Source organism: Phocoena sinus, chromosome X, assembly GCF_008692025.1.
Source record: "Phocoena sinus isolate mPhoSin1 chromosome X, mPhoSin1.pri, whole genome shotgun sequence".
NCBI lineage: Eukaryota > Metazoa > Chordata > Mammalia > Artiodactyla > Phocoenidae > Phocoena > Phocoena sinus.
This window is the reverse complement of record NC_045784.1, coordinates 104,833,694-104,848,623: the sequence shown is the minus strand read 5'-3', so window position 1 is coordinate 104,848,623 and position 14,930 is coordinate 104,833,694. Positions and strand designations below refer to the sequence as shown.

At 41.0% G+C, this 14,930-nt stretch overlaps 1 protein-coding gene across 1 annotated transcript in view; it reads right to left on the bottom strand.

The window, feature by feature from the left end:
* Positions 1-14,930, bottom strand: part of GRIA3 (glutamate ionotropic receptor AMPA type subunit 3) — a 289,783-nt gene that overhangs the window by 110,812 nt on the left and 164,041 nt on the right. Inside the window, exon 5 of the mRNA XM_032620571.1 lies at positions 3,373-3,426. Coding sequence (XP_032476462.1) covers positions 3,373-3,426 — 54 coding nt within the window. The remainder of the gene's footprint in view (positions 1-3,372; positions 3,427-14,930) is intronic.

Here is a 14,930-nt window from a genome sequence, read left to right as displayed (position 1 = left end):
ATAGAAGTCATTGCTGGATAGATGGGACTTAGTAGCAAAGGGGACACTTGGGGCTCTGGTGCAGGTGGTTCCAGAAAGCTTAGGTAGGCAGTGTGAGTGTTTTTGATTTTGCATCTGTAGAAGAAGGCAGTGGTTCTGTGCTGTTGTTACACCAAGATTCAGATGAGAACTTCTTCCCTTGTGTATGTGTCCTCAGCTTTCATCCAGCTGGCTCATCTTGAAAGGAAACATCTTCTTAGCTCCACTTACCCGTTTTTGATCATCTAAATGACTCCTAAATAGTTTTGGTTTGCTGTGTGTATATATGTATATGTGTTTTGGGGGTATTTTTAGCTGCTTAAAAAAATCTGGTAACCACAGAAGGCATAACGTGGCTCATTGTTTTATCAGAGGTTAGTAACGGTTCCTATCTGTATTGCCCATATGCAATTTGATATAGAGAACAGGGACTTATGGAGACACATGGCTGTGTTCAAATGGAAAGAAGGTCACTAGAGGAAGAGAAGGGGTGGCAGCTCAAAGCATGGTAAATGAATTCATGTTTTCATTATCCAGACTGACATGACACTATATATTACATTCTTTCTGAGGGAACAGACTTTGCTTATTCTTGTAGTAGGCATCTTTCCAAGGTTTCATAATTCTGAGTTCTGTGTTAGGCATCCAGTTTACCATTCTTTTCCACAACCTTGTCCTAGTGATTTTCTCTTGCAGTTCTGTCACTCTACATGCTTTCACTTCTGTCAGGTCTGGGTCTCAAAATTGAAACCAAAGTTCTGAAGGATTGTCAGTAGGATTAGAGAGGCCCAGTTAGAAATCCAGAATGGGAAAGGCCTTTATAGATCATCTGGTCACCTTACGCCAACTGAGACAGCCATTGATGTGCAGGGCTCAGGCTTAGATCTTTTAACATAGAACCTGCCTCCAGGACGTGAGTTAGCCGACAGTCTCCAGCTTCAGGCGCCTTTAGGATTTACCCCAGCTCGCAAGCGGGAGGTGGGTGCTTCCCAGGCAGTTGCCAGCCAGTGGCTGCGCAAGGTCGGGGTACAGTGGCTTGCCATTTGGGGGCAGCATGGGCCTCCTCCAGGTGGAGTTGTTGCACTGTAGCTCCCAGGTGTGCTAGCCCATGGTCTGAAGATCTTTTTTTTTTAACTTTTAATTTTATATCGGAGCATAGTTGATTAACAGCGTTGTGTTAGTTTCAGGTGTACAGCAAAGTGATTCAGTTATATACATACGTGTTATCTATTCTTTTTCAGATTCTTTTCCCATTTAGGTTGTTACATAAATATTGAGCAGAGTTCCCTATGCTATACAGTAGGTCCTCGTTGGTTAAACATTTTAAATATAGCAGTGTGTACATGTCAATCCCAGGCTCCCTAACTATCCCTCAAACTTCCTTCCTTTTCCCCTCCTTCGCTGATATCAGACCTGAATTGTGGTCTGAAGGGCTCCCTTGCTACATGTGTCCCTCTCCCTTTTATTTTTCACAGGCATTACTCCCAATAAATGTCTTGCACTTCTATTTATATCTCAGCATCTGCTTCTAAAGGATCCAACCAATACATCAATGAACTCCCCACTCCCATCTGAGTTTTACAGTATGGAAACTGAGGTCCTCAAAGGTGAGGTGACTTATCCAACATCCCATAGCTAGTGAGTAGCAAAGTCAGTAGGACAACCCAAAGTCTCTGACCCCTAGTTCAATGCTCTTTCCCAAACTTCAGTCATCCATGTAGCACCACAACTGCATATACCCCAAACAGATTTTGCTATATCTGTTTATAGCAACATGCTATTGTTTACTTGACACATTTGACATAAACAGTTATTTCATTTGTTGTTAAATCTCTAGCCCTGTATGAAGTAATAACATCCATAAAATTTGGGTTTTGATGTGCTAGTTTTATGTTTTTCTAGTACATAGTAAATAAATACATTTACCATTGTAATAAAAAAAAGTTCGTGTGTGCACTACCTAAAGTTGTCTCATGTACCATCAGTGCTGAGTGAACCCTAGGCAGAGGAGAAGAGGAAGCGAGAGGGAAGAAGGAAGGAAGAGAGGAAGGAAGGAAGGAGAACAAAATACTTATGGGTGAGAAAGAAATGGTAAAAATCCATCAATACCTGCCTCAGATACCTTGCTATAACCTCCATGTTTCCTGCCAAAGCCTGGCCTAACCCCCAGCGAGTCAACAAACATCCTTTACCTATCAGTTGTCTAAAATCAAATTGGATGTACTCAGATGTAAATTAAGAATCAAGATTTCTTCTCCTAAAAGAGTCGATTCATTTATCCCTACAATGGACTGAAGCGCTCCACTTTGAGCAATTTATTGGACAAGATGCACACAACATTTCAAAGCAGTAGCTCTAATCTTCATCTTATAAAGTGTTTGAGCGCACACACTTCTTAAGGAGGTTTAAGTAGCATTTCCTTTCTCATTTAAAAATATTCATTATTAAAATAAGATTTTTTTCTTTGATTTAAGAAATCTAAGAATATAATTACGATAATCTTTCACCTTTGTTGCTATTCTTTTGGTTTAAGAGCTCTATAATGATTATGATTCTCTTGTGCTAATGAAATAAAGTTGGGGCTAGAACTCATGTTATGTAATAATTTAATAGATTCTTAGTATCATAGTGATAATTTACCATTCCTCTTTCATTACAGGGAGATGGTATTATTCAGAACCTCTGCCAAACATATATTACGGATTTAGAAGCCACTTTGTTAATTCCTAAACCAATTGTCCTTTTAGAGAAAGAAGACCTACAAACCAACCTTAGTAAAAAGTAATTTCTAGAATGTCACAAATTTTAAAGGCATGGGGAGTTTGAAGGTGAAGATTCAAGTTGTGTTTTGGTATACGTAGAAAGGTGGCTATACACTTTGACAGGACTACTTAATTGTTCTGTGTTCAAACCTACTGCTCACATCTGGTTTGGAAAGATTTGGTAGTGGCCTGTTTCTAGAAAGACAAATCCAATACTAATGTGCACGTACGCTCGGATTAATTGGGGAAAGAGTCAGTTTCTTGTGTCCCCTGTCCCTTGTTTTACATTTGAAACCTGATTAAAATGGTTGACGTTTCAACTCCAAATTAAATCTAAGAATAATCAGTGAAGAATCATATCAAATTATTAGTTTTTCAACGAGGAGAGGATATAAGCTTCACAGCTAAAACAGACACAGCATAATTGAGAACAAGGCTATTGCATTCAGGTTTTAGTATCATCCTGACCCGTTTCTCGAAGTGTCTAGAGAACACATTAGGTTCTTCTTGTATTTCTTTTAGGGATGATTACAGGTGACACAAACTAAATAGAATATAATGCCCTGGAAACTTAAGCTCTGCTTGTTCTTACCAGGTTAGCAAGCATGTAGTGGTAACCCCTTGAATGCTTCCCCAGGATCACAACCTGCAGAAATAAAAAATAAGAAATATTGCTTATTCAAGGGCATTTTCAATTGCACAGTCATTGGGATGGCTAGAGCAAATTACTTTTAAATAATCGACAAAGCGTTAGGTCATTTATATATAGTAAATCATAGTTAGTTGGGCCAGATTTCTTTTTGTTGCATTTTACTTTCAGGCATAGGATACAGGGAGAATTGCTAATATGAAAGTTAAAAATGTCAACAGCAAGGGAAGAAAGCTCTCTAAACTTCCAGGCCAGTGGCATCATTATCACCTAAAATAGATGGCAAAAGTGATGAAACTGATGATCCCTCACCCATGAACTGGATTTCTGTACTTAGCTGTTGAGCTGGAAAATGGGCTGAACTTTGCATACAAATTAGAAAATAGAATGTATGGTACATTTTTCTTTCTTTATCTGGAATGCTTAGGGAATAGAACACTCAAGGAATGGGGTTAATGTGATTTTTCAGGTTAATCGAGGTTGCTTTTGCTTATTGAAAACTTTTCTAGCAGAAGCAGTTGAGAAAAAAAAAAACTTTTCTAAAATGCTTGCCTTCCTTTTCTTACCTTAATATGAAAGACTTGTGAACACCTGTACATCTTTTGGTGTTGAATGTGCCTTAAGGTAGTGGGGGAAGGGATTTTTCCCCTAGGGGTTATTTGGCAATGCCTGGAGACATCTTGATTGTCCCATCTAGGAGGGGGGGACTGGTATCTAGTGAGTAGAGGCCAGAGATGCTGCTAAATATCCTATAATGCACAGGGCAGTCCCCACAACAAAGAATTATCCAGCCAAGAGTGTCAGTAGTGCCGAGATTGAGAAACCCTGCTTTAGGGTCATCACTCTTATCCTAAATTTTCATGAGTAGTACCGTATTAATACGAAGCTTTACCGTTTACAAAGCGCATTTTTATTATCTCAAAATATGTAAGTGGATCGAATATTTTCCAACTAAATATATTGGTTGGCAGTTGAAAGGTTTTCACAGAATACCTGACATAAGCTTATTTCCTTATAGTTAAGTACAGCAAAAATTCTGGTTAATTGAAGATTTTATAAAATGTCATTGTTTTGAGTACTGACTGTACAGTACTGACTGTATGCAGGAGTGGGAGTGAGGAGGGGGATATGATAGAGGTTAAAGACACAACCAGGGGCGCAACCAGGTTTTGTGCAGGCCTGAAGCTAATATCACTTTAAGAGCCTTCTTTAAGAAAAATAATACAAAATTATGAATACAATATTTGGAATAAGGCCTCAGAAAGAACCTGTGCAAGTAAGGGGCCATTAAACTTCATCATATATTCCTCTATGGACACAGCTGTCAAGGGTCTAAAAACAGTTTGAGAAAACAATGTACACATATCAAACCAGAACTATATATAAAAGGTCATAATGATAATATTAAAAACAACTGCCCTTAATTGAGTTCCTAGTATATGCCAGGCACTGCGCTAGGTGCTGTATTTAATCCCTAGAATAATTAAACAGATTAAGTATCATAAGTCTCATTTTACAGATGAGATATCTCAACCAAAGAGAATTTAAGTAATTTACCCAAGGCCACACAGCTAAGAAATGCTAAAGCTGGAATTAGAACCTAGGTCTGTGTACCTCTAGAACCCACGCTCTTGGCAGTACATTACATGGTTTCTTAATATGTGCTAAATGTCAAATATCAAGAATTACTCTAGGTTCTCGGAGAAGAGGAAGAAGAGATGTCTAAGGCCTGCTGGGATGGATAGGGAAGGCTCCCTGGAGGAGATGAGGTTTAAGCTGGCCCAGCGGTGTGGAACCACATATTTAAATATCGTGCTTATTTCAATTCATTTTAAGTACTGCGAGAGAGAGAGAGTGAGAGAGAGCGAGAGAGCGCTATTTTTGATTAATTTAAAATATGAGCCACGTATCTGACTGATCATTTACGGAGGAAATGAAAGGTTAATGAATGTCTTGAGGAGGTGATTTCTTACACCACTGTGACACAAAATGAGCCGTTAGGTATCTGCTGGGATGTATTCTTCAGTGTCCGCTTGTGAGAAACATCCTTCCTGGTGATGTTTGTTAACTTTGATGGCAAGTTGGGACCATACATTTGTTGAATTTTTAATTCCCTGAGAACCTTCAACATAATAAAATCAGAGGGTTTTGAGTTCTGTTAGAAAAATGAGCACGATTCCTAAGGACATCTGGCAGAGCTTGGGGAGAAATAAAGAAGCAAGCCCAAAGGAAACAGAGTAAGTCTGTCTCACCAGAGGCAGGGTTTAGTGTTCTTCTGAGCGTAAGAAAGGCAGCACAGAAAACTTAAGAGTTAGACGACCCCCGAAAGAGAGCCCAGGAGCCCAGCCTTAGTCACATACTCAGTTTGATTGTGGGCAAATCACTCAGCGTTCTCCAGCCTCCATTTCCTTACCTGTAACCTGGGACCATGAGCCTGGCCTTTCCTATCTCAGCACTGTTGTCAGAATTAAACTGAATAACATCTACAAAAGTGTTTGGGACGTGCGTTATGTAATTGTGTGCAGTTAAATAACCGTGGAGGGAGGTCATTCACTAAGATAGTGTTTTTCAGGTTCAGAAAAACTTGAAGCTATTAGAATATCCCCTTTAATCCATGCCCAGATGGTCTGTGCAAAGCAAACTCACTTATTTGAAGGTAGCTCTCTCACAGCACTATGCTTTCAAAATTTAGTTTAAACTGGAAGAGGTGGGAAAGTTATCTAAAGATAGGGGCCTCTAGGTGTCACAAAGCTGTTGCGTTAAAAGCCGTAATTATTTCCTCATCCTTACTTTCAGTGCCTTCTTAGCTCTTATTTAACATACAGTTCTTACCAATTTTGGTTTTCTAGTTCACAGTAAGTGAAAAGCTACACAGTAGAAGGGGTGTGTATGGAGGGGGGTGGTGATATTAGACAGAGGTACATTAGCGGCAGAGGAAGTGACAAACTGACTTAAAGGGGAAAGAGGAGTCCCCCCAAAAAGCAGACAACACTGTACTACAGCACAGTATAATCATGGACGTTCATCCTGAGTGCCTGAGTCATCAGGGTATGGCGTTCAGTAATTTCTGCTGAAAAACCTAGGGAAATTATAATACATCTGAGGGAAGGTTTCCATCAGAAATGCTCAAATTCCCGATACTTAAGAGAGTACATGTCAATTATCTTGAAATGTTACTCACGTAGGGCAGCAATGATTCTACTGATGTGAGCTAAGTGAGTGAGGCCTCACTGCCAAAAGTGTCATGTTTTGCTCCTGATCTTTCCTTTCTTTGAAGTTTTGATGCAGGGCTTATCAGAGTAGGGGTGGGATGGGAGGCTTGTGCGTAACACGGTGCACAAAGGAACAAGTTAATGGGAGCGCTTCTTGTTCAGTTAGTCTTAAATCTTTTTTCTTTCCATCTGTTACAGATGAACAAGGCATAAATTGTACCCTCAGTTCTTTAATGACTTTGGTAACCAAGAGAATATTCAGCTTTGCTTTTACAGTAATTATAATCGCTCTTTCTGAACTAGTTTCAGAGCTTCAAGTATAAAAGCCATTTTACGGTCTACTGTGTGAAATTTAAGGAGGAAATATCAAGTTCCCGGATCCATGTTGTGTGTTCACTGTGCCTCTGTCAGATTTGTTGGAGAAGATGGATAGCTTGATACGATGGTAGATATGATAAAGGCAATAAGGGAATATGTGTGAAATGTAGATAAAATTCATTGTTTTAAGGAGATTTAGTTTTACGCCCACAAATAGGACCTGAAAGAAATAATGCCACAATCCTCACTCACTGAAACTTAAACAGCAGTTTCATTCACCGAACCATGCAGGTGGCAGAGCATTAAATTATTTGTTGAAGGTCAGTGAATCATAGTCTACCCATCTGGGGGAGACCTCCCTTTACTGACTCCTCCATCCACTTCCCTGTGAAATTGGGGGCTGGGTATCACTGAGCAGTTAAAAATAATTCAGAAGATGTTCAGCTGGTTTTCTAGAGGCCCTTTCTCTTCCAATTTAATGCTTAATCTAGACATTTTTGTAATTTTAGAAATCTGAAGTTAAATTCCTCCATAAGACTACTCGAGAGAGGCCCACAGACCCTTTGGGGGCAAAAGCATCTGTTTTTCTATGCTCATATTTAAAAAAAATATGTGTGTGGAAAAGTGTCTGTGTTTTTTCCCTTAGATCCATCTGGTATGCAGATTAGGTTATTTGCAGACCTAAGTATCTCCACGTTTGGATTTTCTACATTGGTGCCAAAAAAGGATCTATGTATAATGATTGATCTTGCTTTGAGTACAGAACATTCCTTGCCGTTCACCTTAATCTGTTTCCCTTTGATTTAGGTACCCTGAGAACATGTGGTGGGCTGGGGGGAGAAATGAGGGAGGTTTCTGGTTTTAATTCACCAGATTTACCTGTTTATAGGTATTTTCTCTTTAAGAAAAAGCTATTAGACCACATTTTTGGGTGTGTGTTCAAAGAGAAGACATTTCTTCAGCGCCCCCCCTTCCCTTTTCTACTTCCTCAGTTACAAAAAGATACTGCTGTCCTACGGCAACCTATCTGATTTCAGCTGTGTTGGGAGTTAAATGGTGGTAAGCTACAGAAATCAGCCTCAGAATATGCCAGACTTCCCAAAAGAAGTCTTCCATCAGATATGATAAAAGCCGTTCATTTTCTTGAGTGAAAACCCCGAGCTACTAAATTGCTTTAGCCTTAGGAAAAATATATCAGAAGTCCATTCCTTTAGAATTATTTTTCTAATAATCTCAATCTGCACGCACACGCTCTCTAACCGAATGACAGTGCTTCATATTGCGGTCATCTCACTTGAACAAATGTGCTGGATGAGTGAGGCCGAGAAGAGACAATCACCCAAAGCCAGCCCAGTAGTGGGGGTGGCACAGATGGAAAACAAAAGGTTGAAGCTTTTCATAAAGAAGGAAAACGGGAGTATAACCGAGAAATCTCATCACTGTGTATACTGTCTTCAGGGGAAGCTTATGCAGAGAGAAGGCAACTGAATAGAAAATAAAATCTATTTTATCAAATCTAAAATCATCAAATAAAATGCTAGGATGTGAAGATTAGAGGACAGGGATTTCACCAAAGAACATGTCTTTGGGACGTTTCACTTCCCAGACTTCAATATGGCATTCACTAAGACGAGTGGAGTATGCGGAAGATGTAAACAGTGGGAGAGGCAAAGAGAACATACAAATAAGAGGCAGTAAATGGCCACACGTAAGTTAAAGGAGCAACAGATTATTCCTGCTCGTACGAATAAGGGACCGTTTCAATGCATGTTGATCTTGGTGGGAACACCTCATTGTATTAGCCCTTAAACATCATTTCTCGAATTTCATTTCCTTACAAACTTCCTTAACAATTTGTGATCTATCCACATACCACAATACTATTATTTTCTTAACATTTATCTTTATAGCTACTCATTTACTTAAAGGTAGCGGTGTCCAAAGCAATAATATCCATGAAACTACATACAAGAAAATAAATACAACTGTGTGAAAATAGAATCTATTCATCCAGAGGTCACTGAAAATCCTCTGGTGTACCATCAGGAGTGGTGGGTAATATTGCCTGAATGCAGTTGTGTCTTTAGGGAAGAGAATAAAGATCATGTCTTCCTGTCCAGATAAAATACGGTTAATTTGCCTTATGGTTCAAATCTTAAAAGAGTATCCCCATCTACTTTCAAAGGTTCACGAGTCTTATAAGGGAGCAAAATGATGGGCAGTCTGGGAGGTAGCAGATAATGCCTGGGACTGCATACAAATGACAAATGTGGAAGCTTACAAAGCCTTTCCTAAGGCAATTTCCATGTACTGCCCCACCTAGGAAGCCCAGCAGCTTTGATCAGCTAGAGTCCTTGGTCATAGGGCCAATAATAAATACTTAAAACATCTGGACCTTTCCATCATCTAACTTCCTGTAATGTGATGCATTTCCAAACACTGTGTCTTTTCTTGGAGTATCTCATCTAGAAGGCCTTTCACAGCACCCTATTTTTATTTGGAAATAACTCTAGATGTTTTTTCCGGGAGGTGAGGTAGGGGTGATTTTAACTAGTATTCAACCTAGAATAATACAGCAAAAAGAACATTAGTTTCTCTTCAACGTAGCCATGTGTGTGACTTTTGTAGTCTCTGCATTTTGCGTTGGCTATCCCCCCAAATCAGCGATAATTTATTTTAAACAATACATTTTAAATAACGGTGTTCTTTATGCATACTTTTATGAAATTTACTGTCACCTATTTTATGTTCACACTTATAGCAACTTTTGTTTTAATATTTACAACTTTATTCTAAATATCAAGTTGTATCTTTTTTCTTTTCTCTGTAGATCTTACAAAATTGTTTGGGCCCAAAGCACTATAATCCTGAATTTCAAGATCTACTTGAAGGACTGTATGAGTGGTAAGTAGAAGGCTTGGCAGTGCCACTAGACTCGTTACTTGTATTTTTAAAAAAAAAAAAAGGAAAGGCAACATCTGGCATAAGGCTGAGCAGTCACTCCAACGTGTGTCTTTTCCAGCCACAACCACTAGAGGATGGGTGGGATAACGTGGGACTTCTTCATTGGCCCAGGAGTCACACTTTTCCATCTTTAGATATTTATCAGGATCAACAACTCTAGTATGTCACCTGAAATGACACCTTATAGAATTGAAACTTGTAAGAGTCTAAAACTCTTTATAGATGCGATCTGAATCACCCTTAAAGCTTAGAACAAATAGGTATTTATTAAAGGTGATGTACTAGAAAGAGCCGTGAACATTGAAGTCAGATGGTTCTGGATTCAAATCCTGCCATTTACTTACTAGCTCCGTTACTGTGTGCAAAACTGAACCATGGACGGTTGGGTAGAGTTTTAGCGACCCAGGTTCAGCCCAGGATGTTGAGGCCTTCACGTCAGGAGGGGAGAGGAAGAAACATGGTGTGGGGATGTGTCGAATGAGATGTTCTCCTTAGAACTCCCTGATTTTGCCTCTGTGAGTGCGCTTTCTGTCCGTGCGATGCTTCCAACATTTGATACCCTCATCTGTGAAATTTTCTGTTGGCTGAAGGAAGCAAGTGAATGTGTTTTTATTTTCAAGTAAAAGTAAATATCTCTCAGAAACCTAGTGTGTTTCTCGGGCCTTTGGTTTTCAGGATAGTTGCTTACTTGGCAGGTTTCTCTCTCTTCTGGGAGCCATGTCATTTAAGTTTATCTCAACTTGCAAATGGACGACAAATGATAGAGGCTTAGTTCCTGGGAGGTGAAACACAGAATTCTCCTAATTCACAAATGTTTGGGTTGGTCTTTCACTCTGGCTATTTGACTTTCCATTCTCTTCTTCATCTGATAGCTCATCCACCTTTGTGATCACACTGACACGATAAACTATTGGTAGCTCGAAGTCAGCCATGGTGGAAGTATTTACACCACAGAAATCAGCCAACACTACAAATCAGGGCTTTTCCCCTCACCTTGAGAGCCAGTTTACCTGCATACCACTGGATTCAGAAGGAATAGAGACTGAAGTCCCTAGTGGATGGAAGCGTTGTTTCTCTTAACCACATTCCATTCATTTCTTCTTTCAATGAACATTTGTTGAATGCCTGCTCTGTACCAATCCTGGGGCCAGACACAGGGGAGACAGAGGTCACCAAAACCTGGTCCCTAGCCTGGAGGATCTCACCATTAGGGTAGGAAAGACTGCCAAGTTAACAGACAACTATAACCCAGCAGGAGAAGTGTGAGAACAGAAATATGTACAGCAGACTGAGGAGAGAATGATTAACTCATAACCTGTTAGAGACAGAAAGTACTTTGTCTCCAACTAAAGACCTAAAGAAGTTTTTCCCTGTGGTTTTTATAAGTGGGAGCCTGACAAACAGGTGACTTAAAGAGAATGCTATTTTGAAAACAAAGAGAGATGTATTTCAGAGGGCTATTTCTCTTGATTTCAGGAGAGCCTTGTTATTTCACAGTGCTTACACACTAGAGGGAAGATTTTTATTTGGACCAACAATAGGCATTTGTTGTGATGGTAAGCCAGGGCTGGCTCTATAAGAAATTGTGACTGAAATGATTCACTGGAAAAACTAAGTTAGAAGGGGTATAAATGGTTACACAGTAAATAAAAGGCCATCCGCTAAGGCCAATGCATCCCAGCTTTGCCAATTGCAAGCTACGTAACCTTAGGCAAGTTCCTTAAACTCTCAGTGTCAGTTTTCCATCTGTAAAACAGGGAACATAGTAGTTGAGAGGCAGCGAAGTAGGGTGGTCAAGAGTATAGGCTAGACTACCTGGGTTTGGGTCCCTACTTTGCCCTTTTATAGCTGTGTGACTTCGGACAGTTAACTTAAACTCTGTGTTTCAATGTCCTCATTTGTCAAATGGGTCTATCATTAGCACCTACTTTACAGACTTGCAGTGAGGAATAAATGAAATAATGTATCTAAAGCTCTTAACACAATGCCTGATGCTTACCCTACCTGTATTAGTTAGGTTTTCCCTGCCTTATTCCTATTGCAGTCCTCCCTCCCTCTATCCTCCCCTGCGGCAATCACATCTATCCTTCAAGGCCCCGCTTATATGCAGCCTCTTCCATGAAGCCTTCCCTGATTTTATGTCCTCACTCTTAAAATGTAGAGAAGTAGTTTCCTGCCACTATGGGGTGAGGGATTTGGAGAGGTATCAGAGCTTGTTGCAGAGGGGTATTGAGGCCACTGGTTAGGATAGCACTGGGTTGGAGGTACAGGAAAGGAGCTGAGGTTTGCAGTTGGAGTTCAGGGGGATAAGCTGAACTGGGGGTTTAACCAACAACAAAGTAACTCACAGTGCTACCCTCCACCGCCCCTTCTTCTCCTGCCTGCATCATTGATCAAAACCATGAATTCAAACCACACAGAAACTGTGGCTCTGAAGGAGATGTGTGTGGGGAGGTAGGGGATTGTTCTGCCCAGAGACAAAGGAGCACAGGCCATAACCTAATTTTTCATGTGTAGTCATCACAGTGTTTCTACCACAGGAGAGAACAGGAGCTGGGGCCGGGTGGTGAGAGGTGTGAGAGCAGAAATTTGGCAGGGTCAGGAAGATGGATCTCTCCTCTGCATTATACACCGTTGCTCGGGAGTCTCCGGCCGCCCCACTCTGACAGTAACAACTGGACTTGGCTCATCTACGCTTCATTTCAGGAGCAAGGAGGCATAGCTATTCCAGGCTTTCTCACTTGAATCCACAGAGGCCTTGGCTGTAGAGAGAACACTAAGGAACATGATTCACATTCCTTGGTAGCTCAACCTCGGGAATGTCTTAGGACAGTATTTCTCAAAGTGGATGCTGTGTGGATTAGCTGGAGAATCTGTGAAGATGCAAGCACCTGGGCACCCCTCTCTAGAGATTCTGATTCACAAAGTCTAGGTGAGGGCCACGGAGTCTGCATTTTAACACTCAGGTTATTCTGACGCACACTGTACTCAAAGAACTGCCTTTCCATATGATAGCATTTGCACTTTGAAAAGCTAACAGCAGGACTGTCAATGATGGATTCTCATGAAAGGGGGTAGGAAGGGGGATATTGAGCTTACGGGGGTGCTCCCTTGGGGACCTCCCATGGGAAGCCGTGGGCAGGCAGGGGGCAGCCTGAGAACACCCACCCAGACTCCTGGGAAAGGTGCCAAAGGAGGAATTTCTCGGTAAACCCTGAGACAGAGATTTGAGGGTCAGCGGTTTAATTGGGAGTTGATTCTAGGATGTGCTGGTAGGGGAATGAGGACATGGGACAGCAAAGGGAAAGAAACCAGCACAGGTGCAGGAATAAGCAGGGTGGGTCTGAGCAACTCTGGGAGTGGCGTGCCGCACGCCCACCTGAAGGGCCAGGAAGCTGAGGTCTGAGTCTTTCAATTCCCATTCACCACTGGCTGGTAGCTTCTGTCAGGAGGATTAATTCCTCCCCAACACTTCTGACTTGTCTGACTCTCAGGCTGAGAGAAAGTCTTCAAGTGGAGAATCGCATGTGCTTACAGTAGGATGCCATTGGCATGTATGGAAACGGCTAGTGCCAAACATGGGTAGGGCACCAACAGCATCTGCTATAACTGCAGTGGCTTTATGTCACATATATTGTACTTTGTCGTTTACATATTGCTTTGATATGCGTCACTGCAATTGATAAAAAAAAAATGAGGTGGGTAGTAAAACATGATGGTGGTGGGAGTGGCCTCTGGAGTCAGACCGACCTAGAACCGACCTAGTTCTTCCTCTTTGTAGCTGAGTGACCTTGGACAAGTCATTTTCCCTCGCTGATGCTCACTTTCCACATCTATAAAGTAGGGATCATAATGGCAGCTATTTCTTAAGGTTATTGTAAGGCCTAGATGCAGAAATGCAGAATTCCCAACAGAATGCCCGTGATATTAGGGGATTCAACCAATATTCCTTCCCTTTCTTCCACCCCTCTCTCTCTTTACTTATCTTTTTCCCCACAGCACACAGCCCCAGTGTATGGCACCAAGGTGGTGCTTAATAAATGTTTCTAACACGGAAGGCTTCAGTACACCCTGAAGAAAAGTCCACATTGCTTATGAGGCAGTAGATTGAAGGTGCCATTTAAAATAATATAAAGTCTAGAAAAATGTACTGCGGGGATGGGCATGGAACAAGCTCAGATGCAAGGAAGGCTTCCGCCCTGGAGAGGAAGATGTCTTTTAGACTAGATTTTGAATGATGCAGGGGAACTGTTTTTGGCAGAGAGAAGGGAAGGAGGAGCCCAGGTGGGAAGATGCCCTGGACAAGGGCCTGGTGGTGGGACAGAGACAAACATAAGCTAACATTTATTGAGCACTCACTGTGTACAAGGCACTGTGTAAAGTGATTTTTGTATGTGCTTTATTTCATCAAATCCTTACACAACCCTGCAAGTTAGGCACTACAGTTCATTTCATCTTCCGTGTTAGGAAATTGAAGCACAGAGAAGTTGGGTAACTTGCCTGAGGCCTTACAGGCAGAACATAATGGAGCCTGGAGTCAAAATCATATGTGTCTGACTCCAAGCCCAGTCACTAAGTGTTAGCGGCTATAATGATAGTTACGAATCATAAGAACTATCATTGTTTCTGTGGAATGATCAGCTCCCACCATGGATTCAATAAAGACTGAGTACCTACATTTATTATGTATTATTACCTAAGTACGGAGCAGTTATAGCCTCAATCTTTGGAAATTCTCCTTTATTGTGGAGCATCCTGGGAAATTCCCCTTTGGTTTCCCCTAAGTATTTCTCAAAGCCTTGGGCTTGGTTCATATGATTATGACTCCCATTTTCGATTCCCTATCAGCATATGACATGAGTTGTCATTGTTTAATCACAAGCTGCACTTGTGATAAATGTTGGATAATCAGAACAAAAGCACAGGAAAAATAATTAGAGAGAACTAAAGGGAAGAGGCTCACAGCCTTGAACAAGAGACTGTGTGAAGGTTTCTAAGACTCAGTCC